Source organism: Myripristis murdjan, chromosome 4 (assembly GCF_902150065.1).
Source record: "Myripristis murdjan chromosome 4, fMyrMur1.1, whole genome shotgun sequence".
Lineage (NCBI taxonomy): Eukaryota > Metazoa > Chordata > Actinopteri > Holocentriformes > Holocentridae > Myripristis > Myripristis murdjan.
In genome coordinates this window covers 18,893,965-18,918,519 of record NC_043983.1, presented here as the reverse complement: position 1 = coordinate 18,918,519, position 24,555 = coordinate 18,893,965, and the positions used below count along the sequence as shown (strand labels likewise).

The following is a 24,555-nucleotide window of genomic DNA, read 5'->3' as shown; positions in this document are numbered from 1 at the left end:
CTAGCTATCATTTAGGGAATGTTTCTGAAATGTTCCTGCAGAACCAACCATTCCCCCGGTTTGAGAAGAGAAACATATTGCGCTATTTACAGAGAGTAAACCGAGGCATAGTTGCAGATGAAACTGACACACAAACTGATCACCACCACCAAGGAACTGCAAGTTGGAACGGGATGACAATTTTTCCGAGGCCTGCGTCTCACTGAGATGAATCCTTATCTACACTGCTGTTGGTACCTCATTATCATTAGAGGCTGCATTGAGTTACATTATGATGTGTTGAAGCTCTATTCAGCAGGTAGTTGTATATGATTAAAGGCTACTGAAACAGTTATCTGTCACAAAAAGACTGTTAAATTTATATGAAAGATTCTTTCATAACTGTATGATTGGATTGTTGCTCATTCAAAAATAGTATAATGAAGAAGATGAATTTCACAATTGGTGCAGAGCGCACAAAGCACACTGCATTTGAATTAGGCCTAACCTTTCAGAGCACCTTTCACTCTTCTAGCTTGGATAAAGTTTCTGGATAGATCTGTCATATTTACGCCATATGACCTTTAAAACATAGGCGTATTTCTAATAAAAATGAAAAACAGTGATGGCTGTGATGAAGGTTAGCATTCATTCCACCGCTAATCCCCAAATGTCTACAAATAATAAATACTCTGCAAGGTGGAGGGGCAGCTCATTATTACATGTAACCAACAGTATTCACCTATTTTGCAAACAGTCCTGCACATTCAAAGCCAGCTTCTTACTCCTCAGCACAGGGCATTATCACTCTGTGACACATGACTTTCACTTTCACTGACACTAAGAAGGCCTCACTGGTGGCAGAATAAATTACAGGGGAATGTAGTTAATCAACTTGTGGATTCAACTAAAAACACTTGTCAGCGAGACAAGATATTGTGTTGGACTCTGTCTGAACTTCCTATTAGAACAGCGGATGAACCTTGAACCAGCTATTAAACAGGCCGACTATTTCAGCCAACGTGCAGTTTCAGGGCAGCAGGGAAACTCAAGGACACTCGAAAGGGCAAATGTCTGCCAGCACCTGAGCGCAAGTCTCACAACCACTAACCCACACTGCAGCCACTGTCATTTAAACATCCAGAGCAAACAGGAGCCATGCAGATAGGTGTCACTGTACAGTAAGCAATAACTAGCTGCTGAATTTAATGTGGCTGACAGCAATGTAGTGGAGGCTAAACCCACCTTGCCACTTTACCCACTTTTTTTTTACACGCAAAATAGGGCGGATCTTCTTTTTTCTAGTGCATTTTCACGAAAACCATGTTGTACATCCTACTCTGTGGATTCAAATGTAAACAGTGCGCATGAGGACAGGTATAAAAACATAAATATTAGTGATTTTGTTGATGCATGTGTGGCTACCAGCCTGTAATAGTGGTTTATTGGCGTCGTCACTGCGCGCAGTTTGGAGTCTCCGGGGATGTGATGTGGCTCTGGTCACTATAGCACCGGCATCATTTAAAATGGTTGTCACAACATGTTGAGCAATTTCTGTAGGCCCCCTCTCAACGTACATTTTGTGCACCCCCCTCTTCGTCTACTCTTACCCTTTCCTCCTCCTCCTCCCAGCGTTTTTTTTTTTTCGGTCTTACGCAAAAGGGGGCGAAAGGTTGTGATTTGCCAGAGTCAGCCCTCCCTCTTCGGGGGGTAACTTATTACGGGAGTTTGCGGGCGGAGTCGGTTCCCATAAGAGATAAATTGTGTGTGGTACAATAGGTGGAGTCTGGTACGAAACTGTCCTTTCACATTTCCTGTAGAGGACAGTCAACAGTCACCGGTAGCTGCACCTAAACCTCCAGCTCCACAAAACAACCCAAAAAAAGGAAATTTACCCAAGGAGTGAGTATGTCGGCTAATAAAGATGGAGACGGTGGATGGAAGAAATTTGTGTGGAATTCAGAGAAGAAGGAGTTTCTAGGACGAACCGGCTGCAGTTGGTGTGAGTAGAAGTTTCTCTTAAATGAGTATTTTGTAAAAACAACAACAAGAGGTGTGGTGGCAGCTCGGCACATTGAGCGCCCATGGAGATAGATAGTTAGCTAATTGTGAAAATAGGACATTTTTAACCCAGGAAGAGTCAAAGTAGAGGAGCGGAGCGCAGATTTTTTTCTTCTCCCCCCTCTTTCTCTCTCTTGCTCTCTCTCTCTCTCCATTTCCTGACTGCACAGACAGCACCTGTTAGATCTGGCTGGTTTTGACATGCTGCGTCGTGACTTAGATTTTCAAGGGGACCCTGTGCGTACAAGTTGGCCTATTAACGAGAATAAACCCGTTTGTCAAGCACAAAAACAAAGATAGACTGTGCTAGATTGGGTTACCGGTCGAAAGTGATGAAAAAATAAAGCTATTAGTGATTCAAAATCGATTCGTGCGCATGGGGAAATTATTGACTGATGGTTGCTGGCTTATTAGCCTTATCAGTTTAAATAAAAACAGTAGCCACAAAGACTATGGCTAATATTACACTATAGCCTCACTGTTTCAATTTAATACCGTGTAATAGGAAGTGATTAGGGTAGGTGTAGCCTAAGTCTTGCCATTCATTGATGGACGTCCTTTATCAAAAAGGTCATTTTGAAGGACAGTCTGGGCATGTGCTGAGACTTTTTGCCTAAACCAAATCGTCAAAGTTGTGTTTTGCTTGCTGTGTTCCTCATCAGTGGACTATCTTGTATTTAGCCTCAAGGGGACTGAAGGGGAAACTGTTTGATCCCCACCTCCCCAGAATAATAAGATGGATAAGCTAATCTGGTTCAGCATGGGCCCAGTTTTTGCTTTTCTCCTTTCACTCAAACCAAGGATTATGATTCAAGCCCTAATTGTTTTACTGTTACGACTTACTGTTTTCCATACTTTTAAAACACAGTGAAATGCCCCTTTAATGACCCACAGTTCGCAATGGCCAGATTTTGTGCGATGAGCAAATGTCATATTATAGTCTGTTTGGCTTGATGAGCAATTTTTATAGCGATAAACTGTATTTTTTTTTCCACTGTCAAACAGCTGGAGTCTGCCAAGAACCGCTTGGTAACATGGTGCTCAGCTCTGATCACGACTCACATGTCTCAGGGGCCGCCCCTTCCCGTCTCCAAGTTAGATTTTTTTCCCCCTGAATGAAAGGGGGAAAATACATTTGTAGGCATGCCTTTACGAATTTCGAGCGATTAAACCCCCATGAAAATGTATATTACGACTCCCAAAACGTCGTTTGTGTGAAAAAGAAGCGATGCGTATTGAGAAAAAACACGATTGCATTCCGTGAAATCCCCAATGTGTCTGTGATAGTCTGCTCAGTAGTTTGCGATGACCTTATCGCAGCCTACTTAGCGGTATATTTTTAACCTCCTATGGTTTCATTGCGTTTCTCTTTTATTTTCCTATACATGTGCTGCGAGAATACCCATCTGTAATACATGAATAGATTAGTATCGCTCTTAATCTTAGTGGTTATTGATCGTGTCGCACTAAACGCAACAGGTAGGCACTTGTTGTCTCGGCCTGTGCTTTATCAATACATACCATTCAGGAACTGGTTATTTATTCAGGGCTGGATGGTGTTTTTACGCGTACGACTCTTTTTTTTTTTTTTTTTTTTTTTTTTTTTCAAGTTCCAAGAGTCCCGATCCGTAGTTTGTATGGGGCGTTTGTAGGTTATTTATCTGTTCATTTCAGGCATCCGGCCACTGAGTCAGGGACAAAATGTGCGCACTGTGCCCGTGAAAATGTCGAGTAGGCCTTAACGGGCGTGAGGTGAAGACATGGGAGCTGTGGTGTGAACGTGGTGATGCTCCCTGCACAAACACGCTGCAGCACACTGCCTGTCATGGGGGAGGTGCTCTCCATTCAGTGACTCTCACAGCCATTCACCACCAGCAGGCCACTTTCCCCACCGTCTCCATTTGAGAGGAGCAGTTTTACTTCCCAGCAACTTTATGGTGACAGTGAAGACCGATGTGGCGCGCCATCCACACACATGCACGGTCTCAAAAAGATGAGGCAGTGAGATTTGCTGCCCCTCCAGTGTTCATGTAATTGGCCACAGTTCCCCTAAATTGGCCCTCTCCTTATTTTGGTCAGCCAGCAAAAGTAATTGGAGCAATTTTCTTTATGTAATGTATTTATCAAACCGCACAGAAGAGGAACCATTAGGTAACAGACTTCTTTTGACTTAACTAAAACTCACCATCATACAGCCTGACACGCCTGTTTGCTCAAGTACCTACTCACCTGGTACTGGAGTAAATGCAGTGTTCAGTTTGTTTTGCAAATGCTTGTTGTCCAAACAGCAGAGATTGGCTGCACGATTTGCATTTAGGAGAGGCACTACTATAAGAAATCACTGGTCGTAATTGTAATCCCTCCACAGCTCATCAGAGAGAATAAATATCACTGGCCCAAGGAGCAGTTAATTATAATCAGTCGCTTTCCAACTGGCGGATCACAGGGTGATTCTGATGGGTTGTGGAAATGTGATTGTTAAAAAATAACCACACCAATCACTGACACTGGTGGTGGGCGCTGTGCGTAGCAGCCTGCCTGGTGACAGGCTGTCAGTGCAGCACTTTAAAGACCAAAACTCAAGGCAGGCGGAGGAGGCACGTAGACTGTGTGGCTCCAAACATCAGACATAATGGCATTTATTCTCGATTTCAAATGTAAAACAGCAAAATCATTTCAGTGCTCCTGCTGGGAACTTTTGGAGCTGTGGTGCAAGTAAAATCGCTGCGTAATTTTATCCACCGCAGCACTGCAACATGAAAAACATCTGACATTTAAAGGGATGCAGATGTTGAATGTATGTGGTGGAATTGCAGCTCATTTCTTCAAAAAGTATATGATTACTTAATTAATACTCAATGCAATTAATACTAAAACTGAAAACAGCCAGACAGTGCATGGAGCCCCGCCTGAATTTCCTGCAGTCCTCTCAATCCACAGTTTGTATGTTAGGAGATAAATAACCTGTGATCAACCTGCCGGACTGGTTTTGTTGCGGCTGATCAGGACTTGTACCTGGCACTTGCCAGACCCCTTGGCAAAATGCACTCAGGAGTGTTGCAGTTACAGCACATGCAGCAGGAATGGGAACTTTGATGACGTTTCAGAGTGTAGTCTCTCAGCACATAGTAATCCAAAACCTAAACATGATGTCAACACATACTGGTAGTAGACAAGTAGTATGTATGTAACAAAAGTCTCGTGCTGTCTGGGTACAACACCAAAAGATTCAGAGTATGTATAAGTCCGTACTTTGAAACAGCATAATCAAATATGCAATGTGGGTTTTTTTTTGTTCAGTGACATTCCTACAAGTAACAGTACACTGAGGAAGAACATAATTTTTGGCAAGACTGGTTCAAAATCGTGAAGGTGCCGGGGGTTAGGTCGTTTCTTAGAGCACTGGTGAGCTCTGCGTTCATCCAACAGGCATAAATGTGCTGAAATTTAAGATAAACCTCTCATCTGTACCTCAATCCCATATATATATATATATATATATATATATATATATTGTAAATATATTGAGAGTCCCAAAGGTTCAGTTAAAACCAGTTAACTTCCAACTAGTACTGCAAACAAAGGAGAAAATATTAGGCTGTCTGTTGGTTGCTTTTTAAGGGAAACAATGGGAAGAAGCTCGCTGCTTGTAATTTGATCTTAACTCAAGTTGTAATGTAGTGTTGTGTGGCTAAGTAGAAATAAGAACTGCAAGCCTAATCTGAGGGAGATAAAGGCTTTATCACTGACCTATGACATACAGCCAACACCAACAAAGCACGCATAAATGCACTGTACTGACAGAGACTGAGCACTTTGCATTATCTGTATAACACTGCTCAGGAGTTGGGCAATCAAGAAATTAAAATGCTAATTACAAGTTTCTGTCAACAAAAATGCTAATGCCACACTTTATTGCTTTTACTCGGTAAACAAAGGGAGAGACACAAAGGAGAAAAAGTGAGAATGGTGAGAGATTCCAGTGCCTTGCTTTCCACTAAACCAATTGGATAAAGCCAGCGTCTCCCCCGAGCCGTTTTGCCAAACCTGTTGTATGTGCCGACAGAGGGGGAAGGGGCTGCATGAGAGGCGACAGTGGCACTGACGAGAAGGACTAGTGACTCATCCTGTTGTACTGGAACTGCGGCCCTCCTTTATATTGCATAATTAGAGTAACATATAAGTGAGACAAAAAAAAAAAAAAAAAAAACACTCCTACTGGGTGAAGCTTGTATAAAATGTCAGCTTTTTAGGAACTAAGAAAAACAGCCTTGTCTGGACTTTGATGACAGTGCATTTTTGAGTTTATCCAGAAGGTTTGGAGAGGGTTTCATAAGGCCAAGAAATCAGAGTTTTCTCACACCGCAGGAGACCATGTAATCCTCCTGCTGAAGCGAAAACAAGAAATTCACTCTAACTGCCATTACGAGGTGTTCACACAGCACCGATATATTGAATGACTGTTGCTGTAAAAAGCCTTCCAAGATGAGATGAGAAAAGCGGGTATTCTGTGTGGTAGTTAATAGTGTATCTGCAGAACAGCTCCTGCCGGTGTAACTCTTCATTTTACTACATTACACACAGCAGTGTCACATAGCTACGGATAACAGCTGCCCGATTTTAAACTTAGATGCCGGTTTCAAATTTAGAATTCAAACATTTTCAGCTGTCCTGACATTCAAGTCAGCAAAGCAAATTCCTTTTTTTTGGGACACAAAAGGCATTCCTCATTACCTCTCACATCATTTGGACCATTCAGTTCATTTCAGTTAAAGGAGTTTGTGACCAATAAATTCCTCAGATTGAATCAGAGTCAACAAGTTTTTCTTTACTGTAACAAAGTTGATTATTTTTTGTTTTCTCTCCCCTCACAGTTAAAATCTTCCTCTTCTACCTGATTTTCTATGGATGCTTGGCTGGTATTTTCATTGGAACCATCCAGGCCCTGCTGCTTACAATAAGTAATTACAAACCCACCTACCAGGACAGAGTCGCTCCCCCAGGTAAATATGGAAAATATACTTTCATGTTACTTGTGGTTTTCTCAATAATCTGTTGTTGTACTAAGTCACTCCTCAGTAATGAGATTTTTACACTGTCAAGCATTCATACAGCTGTAGTCTGCTCAGTAGTGTAGGATTTGCAAGTATCAGTATTATATCAGAATTGTCATTAATCTGTGTCATTAATGTGTTTTTTTAATAATCAGAAGCTGTTTTTAATGGCTATAATCCTCTCATGTTGTTGCCATGTGGCTGTTAGTGGTGCATGTTTAAAAAAAAACAAACCCTTGGTTGGGACATGCCTTCAAACGGCTCCTCCCTGTTAGAAGCCTGTCTGACCTTAGATAGGTTCAGCCATTTTGTCCTTCACTCCTCTCAGCCAGTCAATGTTTTTTCCCTCAGGGTCCAGGGGAACGGTTTTACAGCTAGCGTACAGTTTACAACTGTCATTGTGACTAATGTGGCTCATGTGTGCTGTGAATATATCTCTGAAAGATGTTTCACAGCCACTCTGTTTGCATGTAAATTAGTATTGCAGGCAAGTTTGTTGCTAATTCTTTGAAAAGTGACTCAGTTTTTCACGGCTAAGAGGCCGCTAAGCTTGTTTTGCTGGGGCAAATTCTTCCTGTAATCTTTAATCTTGTGAGAACACACGGAGCGACATCAAACACTGCAGCATATTGTACTAGTCAGAGTAGGCCTGCTTCAAAATTTCCTGTAAGTTTGGCGACAGCGCTCTTTTTTAAGTGCCGTGGCATTTCTTCCCAGCTTCACAGTGTTGTGCCAGTGCCTGTTTGCACAGCACACGCTGTTGCCTTGGGGTATTTTTAGCAGCCATTGTAAATGACTGGCTTCATACACATGGGTTAGTTTGCCTGCTGCTTTGCCTGTCGGCCATTTCCTCTCTCAAAACTGTTGACAGTCCAAGACTGGTCCTGGAGAACGACGACATAAGTAGGTGTAGAGTGTTTTGAGTTGAAGAGAGTTTCCATTGGTAGCATGATAAAGGAAGAAAAGAGTATCTAGGTTTTTTTTTTTTTTTTTTTTTTTTTTTTTTTTTTTTTTACTGCTGAAGCCCGCCTCTCACTCTGAGGCTAAAAGTTTCCATTGTGAGAGAGACACACGTGAGACTGAATGGGTGGGGGCTGGGGATTGGTAAACTTTCACAACCATGGGCTGAAATTAAAATGACTAATGTAAGTTCTCCCTTGTGTTTTCACACAAATAACTTGAATGTTGTCCATTTGTAAGTCAGAAAATTAAAATGCCCATAGGGAACCTGGAAAAGGATTAATAAATGTGATGTTTCCTTGACTCCTCTTACCCATCTCATGCTCTTCATGCCACGCCTCACTGAGGCCTTGTGCACAAAGTCTGTGGAAAATTACTGCTACATAGAGCTGACAGGGCCCATCTGTGGATGCCTCCAAGACCCTACATTGTCTATTGTCCCTTGATAATAGACTGTAGATTCTCAAAATGACTTGAAAAAATAGAACCTTGAAATATTTTATGTTTAACATAATCAAACAAATGTAGCACAATTTAGCATATTCCTGAAAGTGAACTAAAACTGCTGGCTGGCATAACATGGAGCACCCATTTCTGACATATGGTATATATACGTGTTACATATTTATATTCTGACAGATGTTTTTTTTTTTTTTTTTAACCATTTTCCAAATGCTATCATTTTTCTTGTGGGCTTTCTTGGAGCTGGTATTTTTACCCCTCCTGTGGTCAGTCCTGTGGATTCCTGTATCATTTCATCATCATTTCTTTCTTTTTTTTTATCTTTGCATCTTCTTATCAAAACTTTTGTTTTCCAGGTTTATCACACACCCCACGCTCTGAGAAATCTGAAATCGCTTTCAATGTCAACGACAAGGCGACGTATGCCAAGTACATCAAAAGCATGGCAGACTTTCTTGCAAATTACAGCACGGACGCCCAGACTGATCAGATGAAATATGAAGACTGTGGAGGCAAGTATAAGGCAGTAATACAGTGATAGTCACTGGCTGATCCCTGATTGGTATGTTATTGTCATCAATCAAGTTTTGACACCAGTTAGTCTATTGAAATGGTTTTATTGAAATAGGAATAAATGAATAAATAAAATAAAACACTTAAAAGCAACATTGTCATTGCCTGTACACATCTTTGAAATAACTTCTTTATTTTATGTTATTTAAAAATCAGCTAATAAATTATGCTGTGTTCAAACTTTCACTAAAGTATGGTGAATGCAATAATGTGAATGCAGTATTGTTGCTCTGTCTCAAGTATGCTTTTACTTTTGCGAGTCTGATATCTAATGTGTTTTTTTTTTTTCCCCTTTCACAGATGTCCCTAGTACATACAAGCTTCGTGGGGACCTGGAAAGCGATGCAGGAGTTAGGAAAGCTTGCCGTTTCCCTCGGAGCTGGCTGAGAAGCTGCTCAGGAGAAGGTGATGACACTTATGGCTTCAAAGATGGAAAGCCATGCATTATTGTCAAGCTCAACAGGATTGTCAATTTCAAGCCAAGGGTACGTTCGCTTCATTTTTGCAACATAACAGCTTTAGTTATTGTTGATCATATTGTTTTCATACTAATAAAGTTTATATAATAATGAGTTTATAGTTTATAATACAATAAACTTATTATAATAAACGTATTATAATAAGTTTATATATAATTAGTCATGATAAAAGGAGCATCTGTGTTGACAAGTAAAATATTCTACTAAAGTAAACAACCACTCAAGGTTGAGCTCTTGCAGAGTAAACAGCAGTTAAGGAGAGTTGATAAACTTTGTATTTCTGTTGAATAACTTCTGAATTAAAAACAGTAATTTCATGTCAAAAATATTCAGTATGGTAGACTGTAGAATGCTTTGCTGTAGCTGGACAGCTACCATTTCCCTTAGGGGTTCTGCAAACAGCAAAGGAAAAAAGAATCAATCATTGGCTCTGTTTAGGTGTTGGATTGGATCTGCAGTTAAACACACATGAAAAATACCTTAAAAATTGTGATGTTTTTTTGGCTGACCTTACAGAGTAAAGCTTTCATGCAGTTAGCTGCAGATTGCAAGTTGGATAAGACATTTTCAGTTAACATGATGCCATGTGCAATGCATCAAAAACAATGCCACAAAATTCCTTGTAGGACATGCAAGACCATGAGAACTTAGAGTGACTGGTGTGTCCAGTGTAAGATGCAACAGGGTTCCATTTTACTGCCAAGCAACATTGTTTCGCAATGTTAAGAGATTTAATTGCACTTTCTCAACATGACTGTGTTATGCTCCATTCCTCTAAGCACATAACCAAAGAGTGGTAGCGCTGAAGCTTTCCTGTCATGAACATAACACATATGTAAGGGGAGATATTTGCTGCTGCATACAGCTAATTGTGCTAAATTCAAAGATTGAACTTTGTTGGAGCTAAGCTGGAAACAAGTTTCAGTGAAGTTACAACCACAAAATGAAACCATTCTGCAATCAAGTCATGTTGCATGCACATCAATCCATTTAGCCACATTTTGTAGCAGCGGTCTAATTACCCAGCTTGCCGGAGTCCAACATGACATAACCAACTGCTCAGGATGTTACTCATCAACCAGTTTCTCTCTTCAGGCTCCAACCAACCAGTCCCACCCACTGCTTGCCCCACAAAAAGTGCAACCCAACCTGATCCCTATTCACTGCACTAGTAAGGTATGTATCCTGATGCCAGTATGTAATGGTAAACAAACATATACTGCTATCAGTTGTCAGCAGTATCAGAAAATGCTGTAAAAGAGCCAGGCTTTAACTAATTTGCAACAATTTCCTTGTAGAAAGAAGAGGATGAACACAAAATAGGAGATATCAAGTACTTTGGTTTTGGTGGTGGCTTCCCTCTGCAGTACTACCCGTACTACGGCAAGCTGTTGCATCCCCAGTACCTCCAGCCTTTGGTGGCCATTCAGTTTGCCAACCTCACCATGAACGAGGAGGTCCGCATTGAGTGCAAAGCATTTGGAGAGAACATTGCCTACAGTGATAAAGATCGTTACCAAGGACGCTTTGATGTTAAGATCACCATCACCAACTCATGACCTCAGCTATGATGAGCACTTTCCTCTACCCCATTTGAAAACAAATTAATTTAGAGAAAATAAACGTTAAAAATAAACACGACTAGTCTTGGAACATTCATAATATACAGGACCTACACTTAATCTGTGTGCTTTACAATAGCTTTTCTGTGTTCGTTGAGGTTTAGAATGTAAAATACAAGAGTAGCAATAGCCAATATTTATTCTACTGTAAATGAAAATATTCCTCGAGCCATGGGACATGTTCATTTATTACTGTAAATTGCAATTCCACTACTGATGTGTAGCGAGCGGTGTTTCTGTCCCCAAAGTATTTCTTCCTAATGTGGTTTCTATATATTTTTGGAGTGTCCAGTGCTGTAGTCTTGTCACGTTGTAATCTCTGTTATGTGAGTCAGCTTTAGTGGTCCAAGGTGTGTGTGTGTGTGTGTGTGCGTGCGTGTGTGTTTTTGTGTGTTTTTGTTTCTGCGTGTGTGTTAGTTTATGTGAGTGTGTGGATGTGTCTTAATGTGCTCTTACTAACTGAAATACTGGCATGGTACTCTTAACCTTTAAGGCTCATGTGTGAGTAAATGAGTGCGCTCCATGGAAACCTTTTTTTTTTTTCTTTACTAAGTTGTTTAAGTTGATTGTGGAAGGATACATTTGTACACTTTTTCTTTATTGTTCACCCTAGCTGTGGGACATTTCTGTTTGACATCTATACTTCTGCTCATTCTTAATTCAAAGTGTAGAGCTTTGTGGGTCCAGCCTGGATGACTGTCACCTCCATGGAAACAGTGGCAACTCAGTGCTTTTAAAATCTGTTTTGCTGGAGACATCACATGATGTGGTGTAACTTTCTATTGAATGTTTTTGCCATTTTCATGGTGGAAGAATTTTATATTTATGCAGTTGTACATTTTTTTTTTCACAGGAAAAAAGTGTAATGTATGAATCCAATACCAAAGTCGCTGGTCAAAAGTTAGAGTATCACAAGCAATGCAGTACCCCGTGTAATAAGATGTTTAGTTGATGTGAAAGTGCTTAATTCAATGTTGAAGATCAAAACACATGTCAGGAGTCCATCTGCTCTTGTCATTTATTTAATCTGGATAAGGCGGAAACAATAAACAGAAAATTCAACTGGTTGTGATATCTTTGAATGCACAATGAAACATTTGTTTACTAAATTGAAGTCACCCATCCAAAATCTTGAAGAAATACTGCACCTGTGAAAGAAAAAAGCATCAAAGCAATTATTGTTTATTAAAAATAGGATTTTACATTGTAGATGGCAATTCCCAACATAGAAGACTATACATTACATTTTATTACACACCCTGAACACCATTCCCTTAATCAGGTATAATCTGTTTTAATCTTTCAAACAGCCACTTTTCCCCCGATATTAGAATAGTCACGTTGTGGAAGTGCGCAGTGAATGCTCCTCTGCACAAAGCTTTCTTGGCTACTATGCCCTACCCTTGGGAAAATAGCAGCTCAGCCAGTCACAGGCTAATGGTTAACAAGGAGTCATTTGTCTACACCGCAGATCAGGAGCTTGCCTGCACAATGACGCCCAATGGGTCAGACCCACTCCCTACAAAACAATGGCTTTGTTTCAAATTCCTATGCCATTCTTTTTCTCCTCAAAACCAGTGTGATCTAAGGTTGCCCCAACCCACAGAGTGGAGTCATGAGACTTGTTTTAGAACACAAAACTTCACAGAATTAACATTTTTGTCCTCGGCTGAATGTGAGACAGTTATTTGTGCAAGAACAAGAAGATAACAAATGAACCTCCTATTCCTAGGATCAAAAGAACAGCAAAGATGAATAATGTGGGTGTAATTCTACAGTAATTGGAAAGGAGAATGTGCACGGGTCAGTGAAATGCCACCCACCTCCAAAACCCCATCCTCAGGAAGGTCTGTACAATGTACGGCATTTTGCACTTTGTCTTTGCCATAGAGAGCTCGCAATGTGGTTGGACGCAGATGCCGTGCAATTTCCTGTTAGATGAAAACGTTTAATTTTTTTCACTGATAAAGAATTTGTCATTCAATTAGCATTCAACTAAATGCCACACAAACTTAAAAGTCAAGCAACATGGATTAAAAAACAAACAAACTGCAGTACCAGTCAAAAGTTTGGACACACCTCATTCAATGTTTTTATTTATTTATTTATTTATTTATTTTTTATTTATTATTTTTTAATTTTTTTTTTATTGTTTTCTACATTGTACTGTAGATTAATACTGAAGAAATCAAAACTATAAAAGAACACATGAGATTATGTAGAAAACAAAAAAGTGTTAAACCAGAATATGTTTTAATAATAAAAATAAAGAAAAAACACTGAATGAAAAGATGTGTCCAAACTTTTGACTGGTACTGTACATGTTATTAAAGACAAGAAGACTATGTCCATTTCCATGATGGCAAATGGAAACAACATAATCGCAGATAAGAACATTTTCCCCCAAATGTCAAGGTCTTTCTGTGTGGACAATGTAGTTAGGATCTTAAGGAAAGCACCCTGTCCTGAAAGTTATTCAGACACTGCCTGACTGCACAACAGACAGACATGCAGTGCTTCACTGGAAGTGGAAACACAGCACAGAGGAAACAAACAGAATACAATACAATACAAGATATCAGGAGAATATGAGCAGAGAGAACCCAACATTTATTAATCAGTATAGGTTTTGATCGGTCATGTATAGCTTAGTTTCCTTTTTTGACTGATAGTACAAAAGACACTTTTGTCAGTGCTCACTACAGTGTGTGCTGGTGACTGCTGACTGGAAACTAAGCTTAGCACTTGAGGTATTGAGTATTTGTCACGACAACAATTGTCACAATATATGAAATGACAAGAGGTCTATAAATACATGAATTGCGTGGTCATGTATGACTTGTGACTTGTGCAACACCTTTCTCTCTTAGATTTTCCATAATTTTAGGCCAATTCATAGTTTAAGTATCACATTCATTTTCCATTAATTTCCAGACTTCCTGGAACACTGCTCTGATATCCTACACTTTAACCATGACACAACACCTAAATACACCTCTCCATAGCACAAATTTCAGGGGCTAACTATATCATGATTTCATTGCGAGCTTAGGCTCTCCCAAGGTCACAGCCTGGCTCTTTCGCCCTCTGCTAATCTCTGCCTCAAAGAAATACAATCCTCGCACAGGGTCCACTGTCAGGGGAGGGCTAATAAGGATAACTATTAGCTCTACTGAAGAGAACGGAAAGTACAAACCATAAAACATACTGTATTACAACTCGCACTGGTGTAACCCTTCATATGATATTTTAGTAATATACTCAAAGGTCCTTTTACCAAAAAAGGCCCTGCACAGATGTGTTTTATCTTAGAGAAAGCTCATCAGACAAAAGGTTGTGGGACAACCACATAACTAGTTCAGAAGTGTAGCCCATGCCGAAGTTACAAGTTACTTTACAGTCCATCATGAAAGCAGATCAAGACAGCTATCTTGAACTGCAGGGATGGCAATGTCCTTTCTTTCTCTTCATTGCAGATGAATCAAAATGAGATAAAAACACTTGCCCCTACCAACACCAAGGGCTGGTGTTTTGTCTTTGTAGGGTGAAGAATCTGATTTCTGTCTTAAGAGAGGAAACCATTTCCTTTGACAAGCGCTTTTATACTCCAGTGGTTTATGAGCGCTCACAAAAAAGGCAGGAACATGTTTCAAGGTCATAAACCAGCATAGCATTCTTCCTGGAGCCACTTACTTTCTTTGAAAAAAAAAAAAAAAAAAGCCTTGGGGAAAATAAGGCGCCTATTTACATCTGTTGTCCACCCTTCCACAAAACAATGGACTGACAACAAAGGGAAAAGATAAAGAATGACTTAAACCGGTTGCTTAATCATGCAATAATGCAGTCTGCTCTTTGTAATTGCATTAGTTACTCATGAGTGACCTGGTGTCAGAGAGCTTAATTTGATTTTAACGAGTCCCATAGCGTGAGGGTCCCGTGCACATGTGACAGTAAAGGCTGCTGGGTTTTGTGAACATTAACAACCACAACAGGATGACCTGGTACTTACAAAACCATCCTAAACTCTGAATGTCTCATGTTGGATCCTCTATGATCTACTGAGTGTTCGACTCAACACAACTAAACACGGTGACACGCAATCCTGTGGCACTACATATACCTGCTGCTGTGCTCTAAACTCTATCATGAAGCACTCATGCATGAGAGTTTTGTTTTGTGTGATATGCAAAACTTTGTATAAGAGCTTTATAATTGCTTTGTAGCACTCCAGTGTTGTCAGCCCCCTTATCCATTCCAGCCACCAGTGACTCTGCCAGCTTGATTCATAATGAAAGCAGATGGAAAGCTTGGCAAAATCTAACACTGTCACATTTTAGCAACTGTTGCAAGGTGAAAGTAAGTGTGTTGACTTAGCTTTTCCAGTGTGAACGACAGCACAAAATTGAAGTTTTCCCACCTGCCTCTGCCTTTGAGTAAATGTGGCATGAGATACGATTTTAAGAATTTGCCATCTTCCTTGAAAAGCCATGCATATCTCTTGCAATGGCAGGTATCTTCACAATGTATTTAGAAATAATGCATATGGGTGACTTTTTCAACCTTTGTTGTGTTATGATCCTTTGCTTCCAGAAGGTTCTGGTGTTAAACAAGACTGTCTGTCCTGTGAGTGACATAAGGGAAATAACTCACTCCATGTGCCGTATAAATGATTCATAGAGCATCAATTCTGATGACACAGATGTCACATCGACTACACCGACCAGGACAACTAGCCTTACCTCCACAGAATATGCCCCTTCCTCAGAGAAATAAGCTTGCTCTTACTTACGATCACTTTCAGCATTGGCAGTGACAGCAATGACAAATGACAACGAGCATATCTAGAACACATAACCCTAAAATGTCATTGTCTTTGTGGGGTGCCTAGCTGGCCTTGGTCTCTTGGATATAAAGAGGCTCCAAATGACAAAGTAATTAAAGCTCTGGGGCATATTCTAAATCCCTTAGAGGCACACTGCCATGGTTACCACATGGCTCGGTCATCTCTTCTTAGCGTGGTGTTACATGTCCTGGAGAGATCAATATTAATATCTAGTTACAATTTTCACACCTAGGTTTTAACAAAACATCTCCAAGAAACAAAACTTATGTAATTAGAGTAAATCACACAATGAGTTTTTGGTCTAGTCACGCATATTTTTTCACCCACCGATAAGCTGTGAACGAAACACCCCTAAAAACAGGGAGTGATGATGTGATGCACTAAATCCAATGCAGTAGCCACAAGGGGCAGCTAATATCATTTTCACAAAAGTATTACATCAGTAAATGTCAACTGAGACACACAAGATAGAAGGTTATATCTTAGCCTTGATGGAAAGTTTAGGCTAATTTGATGATCTCATGCAAGCGAGCAGACAGCAGTTAGTCAGGCGCCTTCTTATAATCTATGACAATGTGAGGTCACGCAGCATGGTGCGACTACTGCACGTTGCTTGTGTGCAGCTGGTGGGACTGATGTTTGACCAAGCTGCTGATTGAAAAGGAAAAGTGTATACTGAGAGGCCAAGAGACACCGACCCTGAGAAAAAAAAAACAAAAAAAAAACAACAAAAAACAGAGGGAAAAGAGCAGTGGCTTTCAGAGAATGGCTGACAGAAGACTGTTGTGCCTGTCCACTCCGATATCAGGATGCATCACAAGACAGAGCACAATCTCGTGACTGAGAGCAATGCAAGGCAGCTCTGGGAGTGGAGGTGTGAATGCACTAGGATCCCTCTTGTCAACATATCTGACATCTAGTTAAACGCTGGCAAATACAAACACTCCAGTGCACAATTCAGGTTTCTGTTCTCTTCTAGGAGTGACAACAATAAAAATTGATTCTGTCCACCATCAATTCAGTTCATATATGATAAACTGGGTTCAGAGTGCATTAGACCACCCATTCATCTCTACAAGTCATGTGTTGAAGCACACAAGATCTGTAGCATTTATAGATCAATCTTTAATGAGCTGGTATTAATCAATAACCTACTGTTACCACAAACAACTGATCCTTAACAAGTCATAGAATTTCTCTAGCCTCTTGACAGAGCCCAGTGTCATAGTAGAAGTGATAGTGGATATATTAGTGTTTGTCTAGTTCAGAACATCCTGATAATGATGTCTGGAATGTCTTGACACACTGCAGTTGAAAAAAGAACATGCTGTACTTTGGCACAAGGTATATATATATTTTTTAACATGTCACAACAAGCTCATCAACTAGCTTATATCAGACAGATGATTTCTTCTGTGGGATGTCACTGTCACTGTGCTCCTGTGACTTTCTTTTACTCTCTTAATCTCATGTATCTCATGTATCAGTGGTTGAACTCCCCTGAGGTGTGGGGGAGACAGTGTCTAGGGTATTTGTCAGACAATACAAAGGCTATTTAGAGGTCACACTCTGATAAACAGTGTGACCTCACTGTTCTGTAGACTAGAAACAAATCAGAACAATCAGGGACATGTGGTATGTTTTTTCACAAAAGCATTACATCATTGAACATTGATTGGTGAAGCTTAATTCTAACACCTAAGATCGAAGGCTAATATCTTAAGCCTCAATGGGAAGCTCAGGCTTATTTGATGATCTCATCCAAGCTAGCAGACAGGAGTTAGATGAGGGCCTTCATGTAATCTGTAATAAAGCCAATCAGGAGGTACCCTACAAGCAGTACTCCACACAGCATCAATAACCAAGGCCACAGAGTCCTTCAATGAGACACAAGATTAGAAACAAAAGATGGTGTCACAAGGACGGACAAGACATATCATGTGTTTGGATACCTAATAGTGACATGTTTTAACAGCAAAAACAGAGAACACCAGACGCAGGTTATTAGCAGACACATGCCAAGTAACGTTTTCAGTGCTTATTCGAGTAAGGTTCTTATGTTTGGTCCACAGCTGAGTACAACAAATACTTCCAGGCATTGACAGCTTTAATCGGGTATGGTCTATTGGAACTGAAGAATAGGCCTACATTTGTGGTGAGTCATGTGACCTGGAAAACATGAGTAAATTAGTCATGACACTTATCTTCCTGCTCTGTGGCAACATTGTACCTTTAGTCACAGTAACTTTTTAACAGTGCCGTGTAGCCTACAGGACTGAAAACTCAGGACAGAATGTACAATGAAAAGTTAAAGAATATTAGGGGAAAAACAGACTGAAGACATAAAATTAAACAAACATTTACAAAAAAACATTTTTAGGTGGTAAGACAGGGTAACAGTCATAAGGATGCAATTTGAGAGTTGAGACATGGATAATGGCTGAATTTGTGGGGAAACTGCAGATGTGTAGTCCCTCATTATTATGGTAACCAAACAGTGATTGGAGGCACAGCGTCATATCATTAGATTTCACATCACGTACTGGCACAGCCCTGCAGCGCTGATTCCACAGCATCCAGGGACACACACATACATGCACATGGATACACTCACATGCACATGCTTATACACATACACACACACACTGGCATGCACACCATTATCAGAGGGGCAATGGCATCTTTGAGAATCAATTAAAAGCACTCATATTTTCTTAAAATTTAATTTGAATGAAACCATTGTCAAGGGGAAATTGGTTCAACCTTGTGGGAGACTCTCGCAGTTCCAAAATAGTATCAGCTCAGGCGTCACTGGTTTGAATCATGGTTGTTACAATGTACACAGAGCAGTCTCTGGCACTATACACAGCAGCAAAATAGCCAGCTTCATGAGATTTTAATTTTGATACTGTTGTATCGACAAAACATGCTTACTACAGGCCTCTTGTTTTGTGATGCAGCCTTTTGATTTAAAATAATAATCTACATAATCTTCATACAAGTGTGCATTTTGCTACTGGCTGATGAAAAAATGATTCTACTCATAGGAAAAGGGTATCACTTCATTTTCACCACAGCAGCAGATGCAAAATGGCTGCAAAATTACAAAATGGCAGCAGCAACAAGGGTATTGTTTTGAAAAGACAGAAGAAGAACATGACAACTGGCATGATGAGTGATGAATGATAGCTCCAGGGCTGGATAAAGAAAACACCACAGAAACTGAGACTTCATCAACCAAAGAAAAATAAACAGTGATGGCGACGCTACTTAACTGCTGAGAAATCTAAGAGAAGTGCAGGGCAAAAGCACCACAGCACTGATTGCTCTGGTTAAAATGCTGCCTAAGCCAACAGGCTCAACGTTTGACTTATTTGTAAAACATTTCTATTAATTTGATTATCTAATGCCTGGGTATTATTAAGAAAAACTTTCACTGCAATGTTTCTTAAAAATAAAGTCAGACCTTGCCAGGAAAGTAGTACAAGTTATATAAAATTATAGAGACAGGATGGGGACATAAACACGCAGATTGATGATTTATAGTTGGTGAAGATTATATGATGACAGAATTCATTTTTTCAGTTATGAAGATAGAATGTTAGAAATATATTCTGTGTCAAAACAAAGGATCATGCCAATGAAATAACAAATAATTAAAAAATTTAAGTTAGGCAAACAATCAAGAAAGGAGACAGAGAAAGTCAAAGAGCACAAGAGACTGGACTAATCAGAAAACTGGTGCTTGTGAAGGTGTTTATGACATAAATACCCTGTATTTTATTATCAGTTATCTGATAGCCTAATCCAATTAATCAACCTGTATAATGCTCCCTGTGTAGACTAGGACTGGGGTAAAAATAATTGCCTGACTCATTGCAGTTTTATTTTGTCCAATTCAGAATTGATTCTTCAAATCCTAATATTAGTTCTCCAGTGTAGCAAAACAAAAGCACATTAAAAAAAATACATCATGTAACTTATTCCATTATAATATGCTACCTTATTTTCAACCTAATTAACAAGTAATGTGTTTGGTTCACTACAAAAAAATCCATCCAGCTAGCGCTGCATTAGACCCTGGTTTTCGTCCCGTTCAAGCCCCGGTGAGCGGGCCATTTTTCTCACACACAATAAGTGATGCATAACAAAAGAGAATTATGCGGCGAACCAAACTGTGGATCGTGATCAGTGCAGGGTAGCATGGAAGAAGTAGTGCCACAGGACTGCTACACTGCCTCTGCCTTGAGGTCCTCAGAGACAAGGCATTAGCTCTTTGAAAGGTCTCCAAGCAAAACAGGGGACTGATAAGCAGTGCAATGAAACAATAACATGCTGGACCCGTCTTTACTCAACAGAAACACCTCAAGGAATGGCAAGGCAATTTGGCAATCCAGCAGTTTCGATAGGTTGTGTCCACAAAGATTTACCTTTGCAAATGTTTGCAGCCAGCTTCTTTATATTGTTAACATTATCTCCAAACCAGCCACATGTAATTCTTACTGACAGCATTTACAGTCAACGGCAGATTTACAAGGAGAGGTGTGCAGTGCGTTTTGCAATGGAATGTGCTCGTGGGCGTGACCAGCTGGGTGGCCTATCTAGTAAGAACCGCAAGGAAAATTAACACAGCCGCAAAGCTTCTCATTGATGTGGCTGCTGCAGCATAAATGTTAAGAAAAGTGGCAAAGCCAGCAAAGGACTGACAGAGAAAAGAGAGGTTAGAAGCAGCAGAAATTGAGGTTTTAGTTGAAGAAACTGACAAACACACCCATATACTACAACACTGAGGTACACTATATTACCAAAAGTATTCGCTCACCTGCCTTTACTCATACTATGAACTGAAGTGCCATCCCATTCCTAACCCATAGAGTTCAATATGATGTCGGTCCACCTTTTGCAGCTATTACAGCTTCAACTCTTCTGGGAAGACTGTCCACAAGGTTGAGGAGAGTGTTTATAGGAATTTTTGACCATTCTTCCAAAAGTGCATTGGTGAGGTCACACACTGATGTTGGTCGAGAAGGCCTGGCTCTCAGTCTCCGCTCTAATTCATCCCAAAGGTGTTCTATCGGGTTCAGGTCAGGACTCTGTGCAGGCCAGTCAAGTTCATCCACACCAGACTCTGTCATCCATGTCTTTATGGACCTTGCTTTGTGCACTGGTGCACAGTCATGTTGGAAGAGGAAGGGGCCCGCTCCAAACTGTTCCCACAAGGTTGGGAGCATGGAATTGTCCAAAATGTTTTGGTATCCTGAAGCATTCAAAGTTCCTTTCATTGGAACTAAGGGGCCAAGCCCAGCTCCTGAAAAACAACCCCACACCATAATTCCTCCTCCACCAAATTTCACAGTCGGCACAATGCAGTCTGAAATGTACCGTTCTCCTGGCAACCTCCAAACCCAGACTGGTCCATCAGATTGCCAGATGGAAAAGCGTGATTCATCACTCCAGAGAACGCGTCTCCACTGCTCTAGAGGCCAGTGGCGGCGTGCTTTACACCATTGCATCCGACGCTTTGCATTGCACTTGGTGATGTGTGGCTTGGCTGCAGCTGCTCGGCCATGGAAACCCATTCCATGAAGCTCTCTGCGTACTGTACTTGGGCTAATCTGAAGGTCACATGAAGTTTGTAGCTCTGTAGCAATTGACTGTGCAGAAAGTCGGCGACCTCTTTGCACTATGCGCTTCAGCATCCGCTGACCCCTCTCCGTCACTTTACGTGGCCTACCACTTCGTGGCTGAGTTGCTGTTGTTCCCAAACGCTTCCATTTTGTTATAATAGAGCTGACAGTTGACTGTGGAATATTTAGGAGCGAGGAAATTTCACGACTGGATTTGTTGCACAGGTGGCATCCTATGACAGTTCCACGCTGGAATTCACTGAGCTCCTGAGAGCGGCCCATTCTTTCACAATGTCTTGTTTCACAGTCTGCATGCCTGAGTGCTTGATTTTATACACCTGTGGCCAGGCCAAGTGATTAGGACACCTGATTCTGATCATTTGAATGGGTGAGCGAATACTTTTGGTAATATAGTGTATGTTGCCCTCATGTAAAGATGCTGTGTGGATTAGCAGTTCATAAAGAGTCACTGCAGTGGAAGGAACAAAACATTCCATCAGCCACATAAAGGAGAGATAGCACGACTTGTCTCTGTCTCACGTCTAATAAGCAATAACAATGGCAGACATGTTAATGTGGAGATAAGTTTTCATGCATTAAATAGCACACACAATCACCGGGTCTCTCATGATTTATCAGCCTTGATAAGTTAGAATAGATGCTTCTGGAATGGGAAAAGAAACATCTTTTGGCATTTAGAAGCATCTGTTCTAACTTATCAAGGCTGATGAGTAATTAGCAAAAAGTAGAAAAGAGTAGCGATCACCTCTTTCACGCTAAATACTTGTTGCATTGGAACAGTACATCGCTACTCACAAATTGTTACTTAACACCAAAAGAAGCCTTTCATTTGGGCTTTTGTGGATAATTTAGCTTCCACCCTCTCTCATCTCTTGATACTGAATGGTAATGTTTGTACATATTTGAAACTTACTGACTTCAATGAGTCAGCCATTCTTTACATCTGCTTCACTCTGTCTCTACCCTGTTGTGTGTATGACATTAATGAGATATGGCTACCAACACCATTATACTAACCATTACACTATTATGCTGCAGCTCTGCTATCACCCTATCTAAAAGACCATGTTCATGGCTGGGCAATATGGACAGAAAAATAAATAAAAAAATCTTTAATTTTTTTTATTCATTATTCATTATTCATGATTTTAATCTAGGTTTTTTTTTTGTTCTGTTTTTTTTTTTTTTTTTTTCACTAACTGTTACTACTAACTGACGGGAATATTTGCAGGCATGATCATGAGTGAATTGGGGCTTATATGACAAAGCACTGAGTGGCTATTGTAATGTTACAGCTTACATAAACAAAATCTCAATTTTACGCTTCAACTGCTTTTTGCATCGATTTAAAAAATAAACTTGAATTGATTGATTTAACTGATTTGTCATCCAGCCCTATGCTGGCAATGTAACTATACTGCACAATTTAAGCATTAATGGAAGTGATGTGACAGTCAAACAATACAAGCAGAATAACAAACCAAACATCTGATTATACCAAGCTAAGAAAGCCAGAACACCCTACATGTTTCAGGCAGCAATCCAGAAACAAATGCTGCCAAAGAATGAGCCATACCTGCAGGCAGCCCAGGCCTTATGTTGCCACATGCCCACTTCAATATGGTTGGCATTCTGACTCTTTGCTGAACGTGTCTAATTCTGCCATCACGTGAGCCAGCTGTGGCAACTGATACCTGCTCCCTTAGCCAAAAGTAACCATTTGTTAATGTGTTACTATAAATCCAGTGTCCATGTCATTTTCTATGACAGTGCTTTCTGTTACCTCTGTCTTCCACAAACAGGGAACCACAAACATTTCATTCATGAAGAGCATCTCCAAAATGCGTTTTAACAGTTTGCAGGTGATGTACTGACTTCAACTCCCTATGGCCCAACTGTGTGAAATTTATTTGCTGGGGTGGCTGAACTTATGAATCTAGAAAAGGGAGTAAGGGAATGGACAAGAACATCTCACAACACATTTTGACTCACTGGGTTGGCCGGCCCACAGAATTCCCGGAATGTCTTTGGTGTGTCCGTGCCCCGGATCTCTAAGGCCATGCAGGGTCCAGAACACAGCTCAGTCACTATACTCTACAGGGGAAGGAATTGCAATAGGTTTAAAGCTGTTTCACATAATAAAGACTGCAGAATCTGTCGTAATCTCTTAAGAAAGATGTGTGTATGCGCAGCCTGAAAAACAAAGTGATGCAATATTTTGAACACTGCTGAGCAACTGGCCAAACTTTGTCACCTGGAAAGTAGCATGAGTTTTACTTCAATTTTTCGTGAGGCAAAACAAACATTCTAAGAATATTTTAGATGGATCTGTTGCAAAACAAAAAAAACAAAGGTTTATATATTTTGTCCATAAAATAACACAGATCTGATCAGATAAATCACCCATCAACAAAATGTTAGATGCCTTATGTTGATATAATTTTTCCATCAGTGAATCAAGGCATCTGTGAAGCATCTAACAGACTGACAGTGTGTGTATATAGGTGCAAGTTAAGGCACATTTACTATACAGGCTCAAAGGCTGATAAAGCTTAGCTCTAAAGGTACACGATAACTCATCACAAGCCAGTGCATATTCCCCAAAGACTCATCAGGAGCAATGCTGCTGAAGCCAGTTACTGCCACTATCAGACAACACTCGGGTCATGGACAGGGCACTCCCCCGCTTAGATACAATAAAGGGGAAAATGAAGTGGAAAGGGAAGTGCTATGATAATGGTTGACATAATGATATGTAATGGGTACACTTTCATGGCAGACCCAGTCTTGTTTCTTATAACATTTAGTTATTGACATAGGCAGGGAAATCTATTCACACACTTCTAGAAGATCCTTATAACGACAAATATACTG

At 40.3% G+C, this 24,555-nt stretch overlaps 2 protein-coding genes across 2 annotated transcripts in view; one reads left to right on the top strand and one right to left on the bottom strand.

Moving 5' to 3' along the window:
* The first annotated feature begins 1,739 nt into the window (after window positions 1-1,739).
* atp1b1a (ATPase Na+/K+ transporting subunit beta 1a) lies at window positions 1,740-12,252 on the top strand. Its single transcript, XM_030050467.1, has 6 exons — window positions 1,740-1,981; window positions 6,915-7,043; window positions 8,873-9,028; window positions 9,390-9,574; window positions 10,664-10,744; window positions 10,867-12,252. Exons 1-6 carry the CDS (start codon window positions 1,888-1,890, stop codon window positions 11,125-11,127), a joined length of 906 nt encoding a protein of 301 aa, XP_029906327.1. The 5' UTR covers window positions 1,740-1,887; the 3' UTR covers window positions 11,128-12,252.
* Window positions 12,028-24,555, bottom strand: part of nme7 (NME/NM23 family member 7) — a 24,914-nt gene continuing 12,386 nt past the window's right edge. The window contains exons 10-12 of the mRNA XM_030050465.1: window positions 23,674-23,775; window positions 13,014-13,121; window positions 12,028-12,338 (exon numbers count right to left, since the gene is read on the bottom strand). Of these exons, the coding sequence (XP_029906325.1) occupies window positions 12,306-12,338; window positions 13,014-13,121; window positions 23,674-23,775 (243 nt within the window). The 3' untranslated portion in view covers window positions 12,028-12,305. The remainder of the gene's footprint in view (window positions 12,339-13,013; window positions 13,122-23,673; window positions 23,776-24,555) is intronic.

What these genes read in the sequence shown, in the direction of transcription:
- atp1b1a (XM_030050467.1), top strand. Translation starts at nt 1,888, where the DNA reads ATGTCGGCTAATAAAGATGGAGACGGTGGATGGAAGAAATTTGTGTGG. An exon ending in ACGAACCGGCTGCAGTTGGT is followed by an intron (nt 1,982 to 6,914) that starts GTGAGTAGAAGT and finishes CTCCCCTCACAG; the next exon opens with TTAAAATCTTCCTCTTCTAC. An exon ending in GAAATATGAAGACTGTGGAG is followed by an intron (nt 9,029 to 9,389) that starts GCAAGTATAAGG and finishes CCCCTTTCACAG; the next exon opens with ATGTCCCTAGTACATACAAG.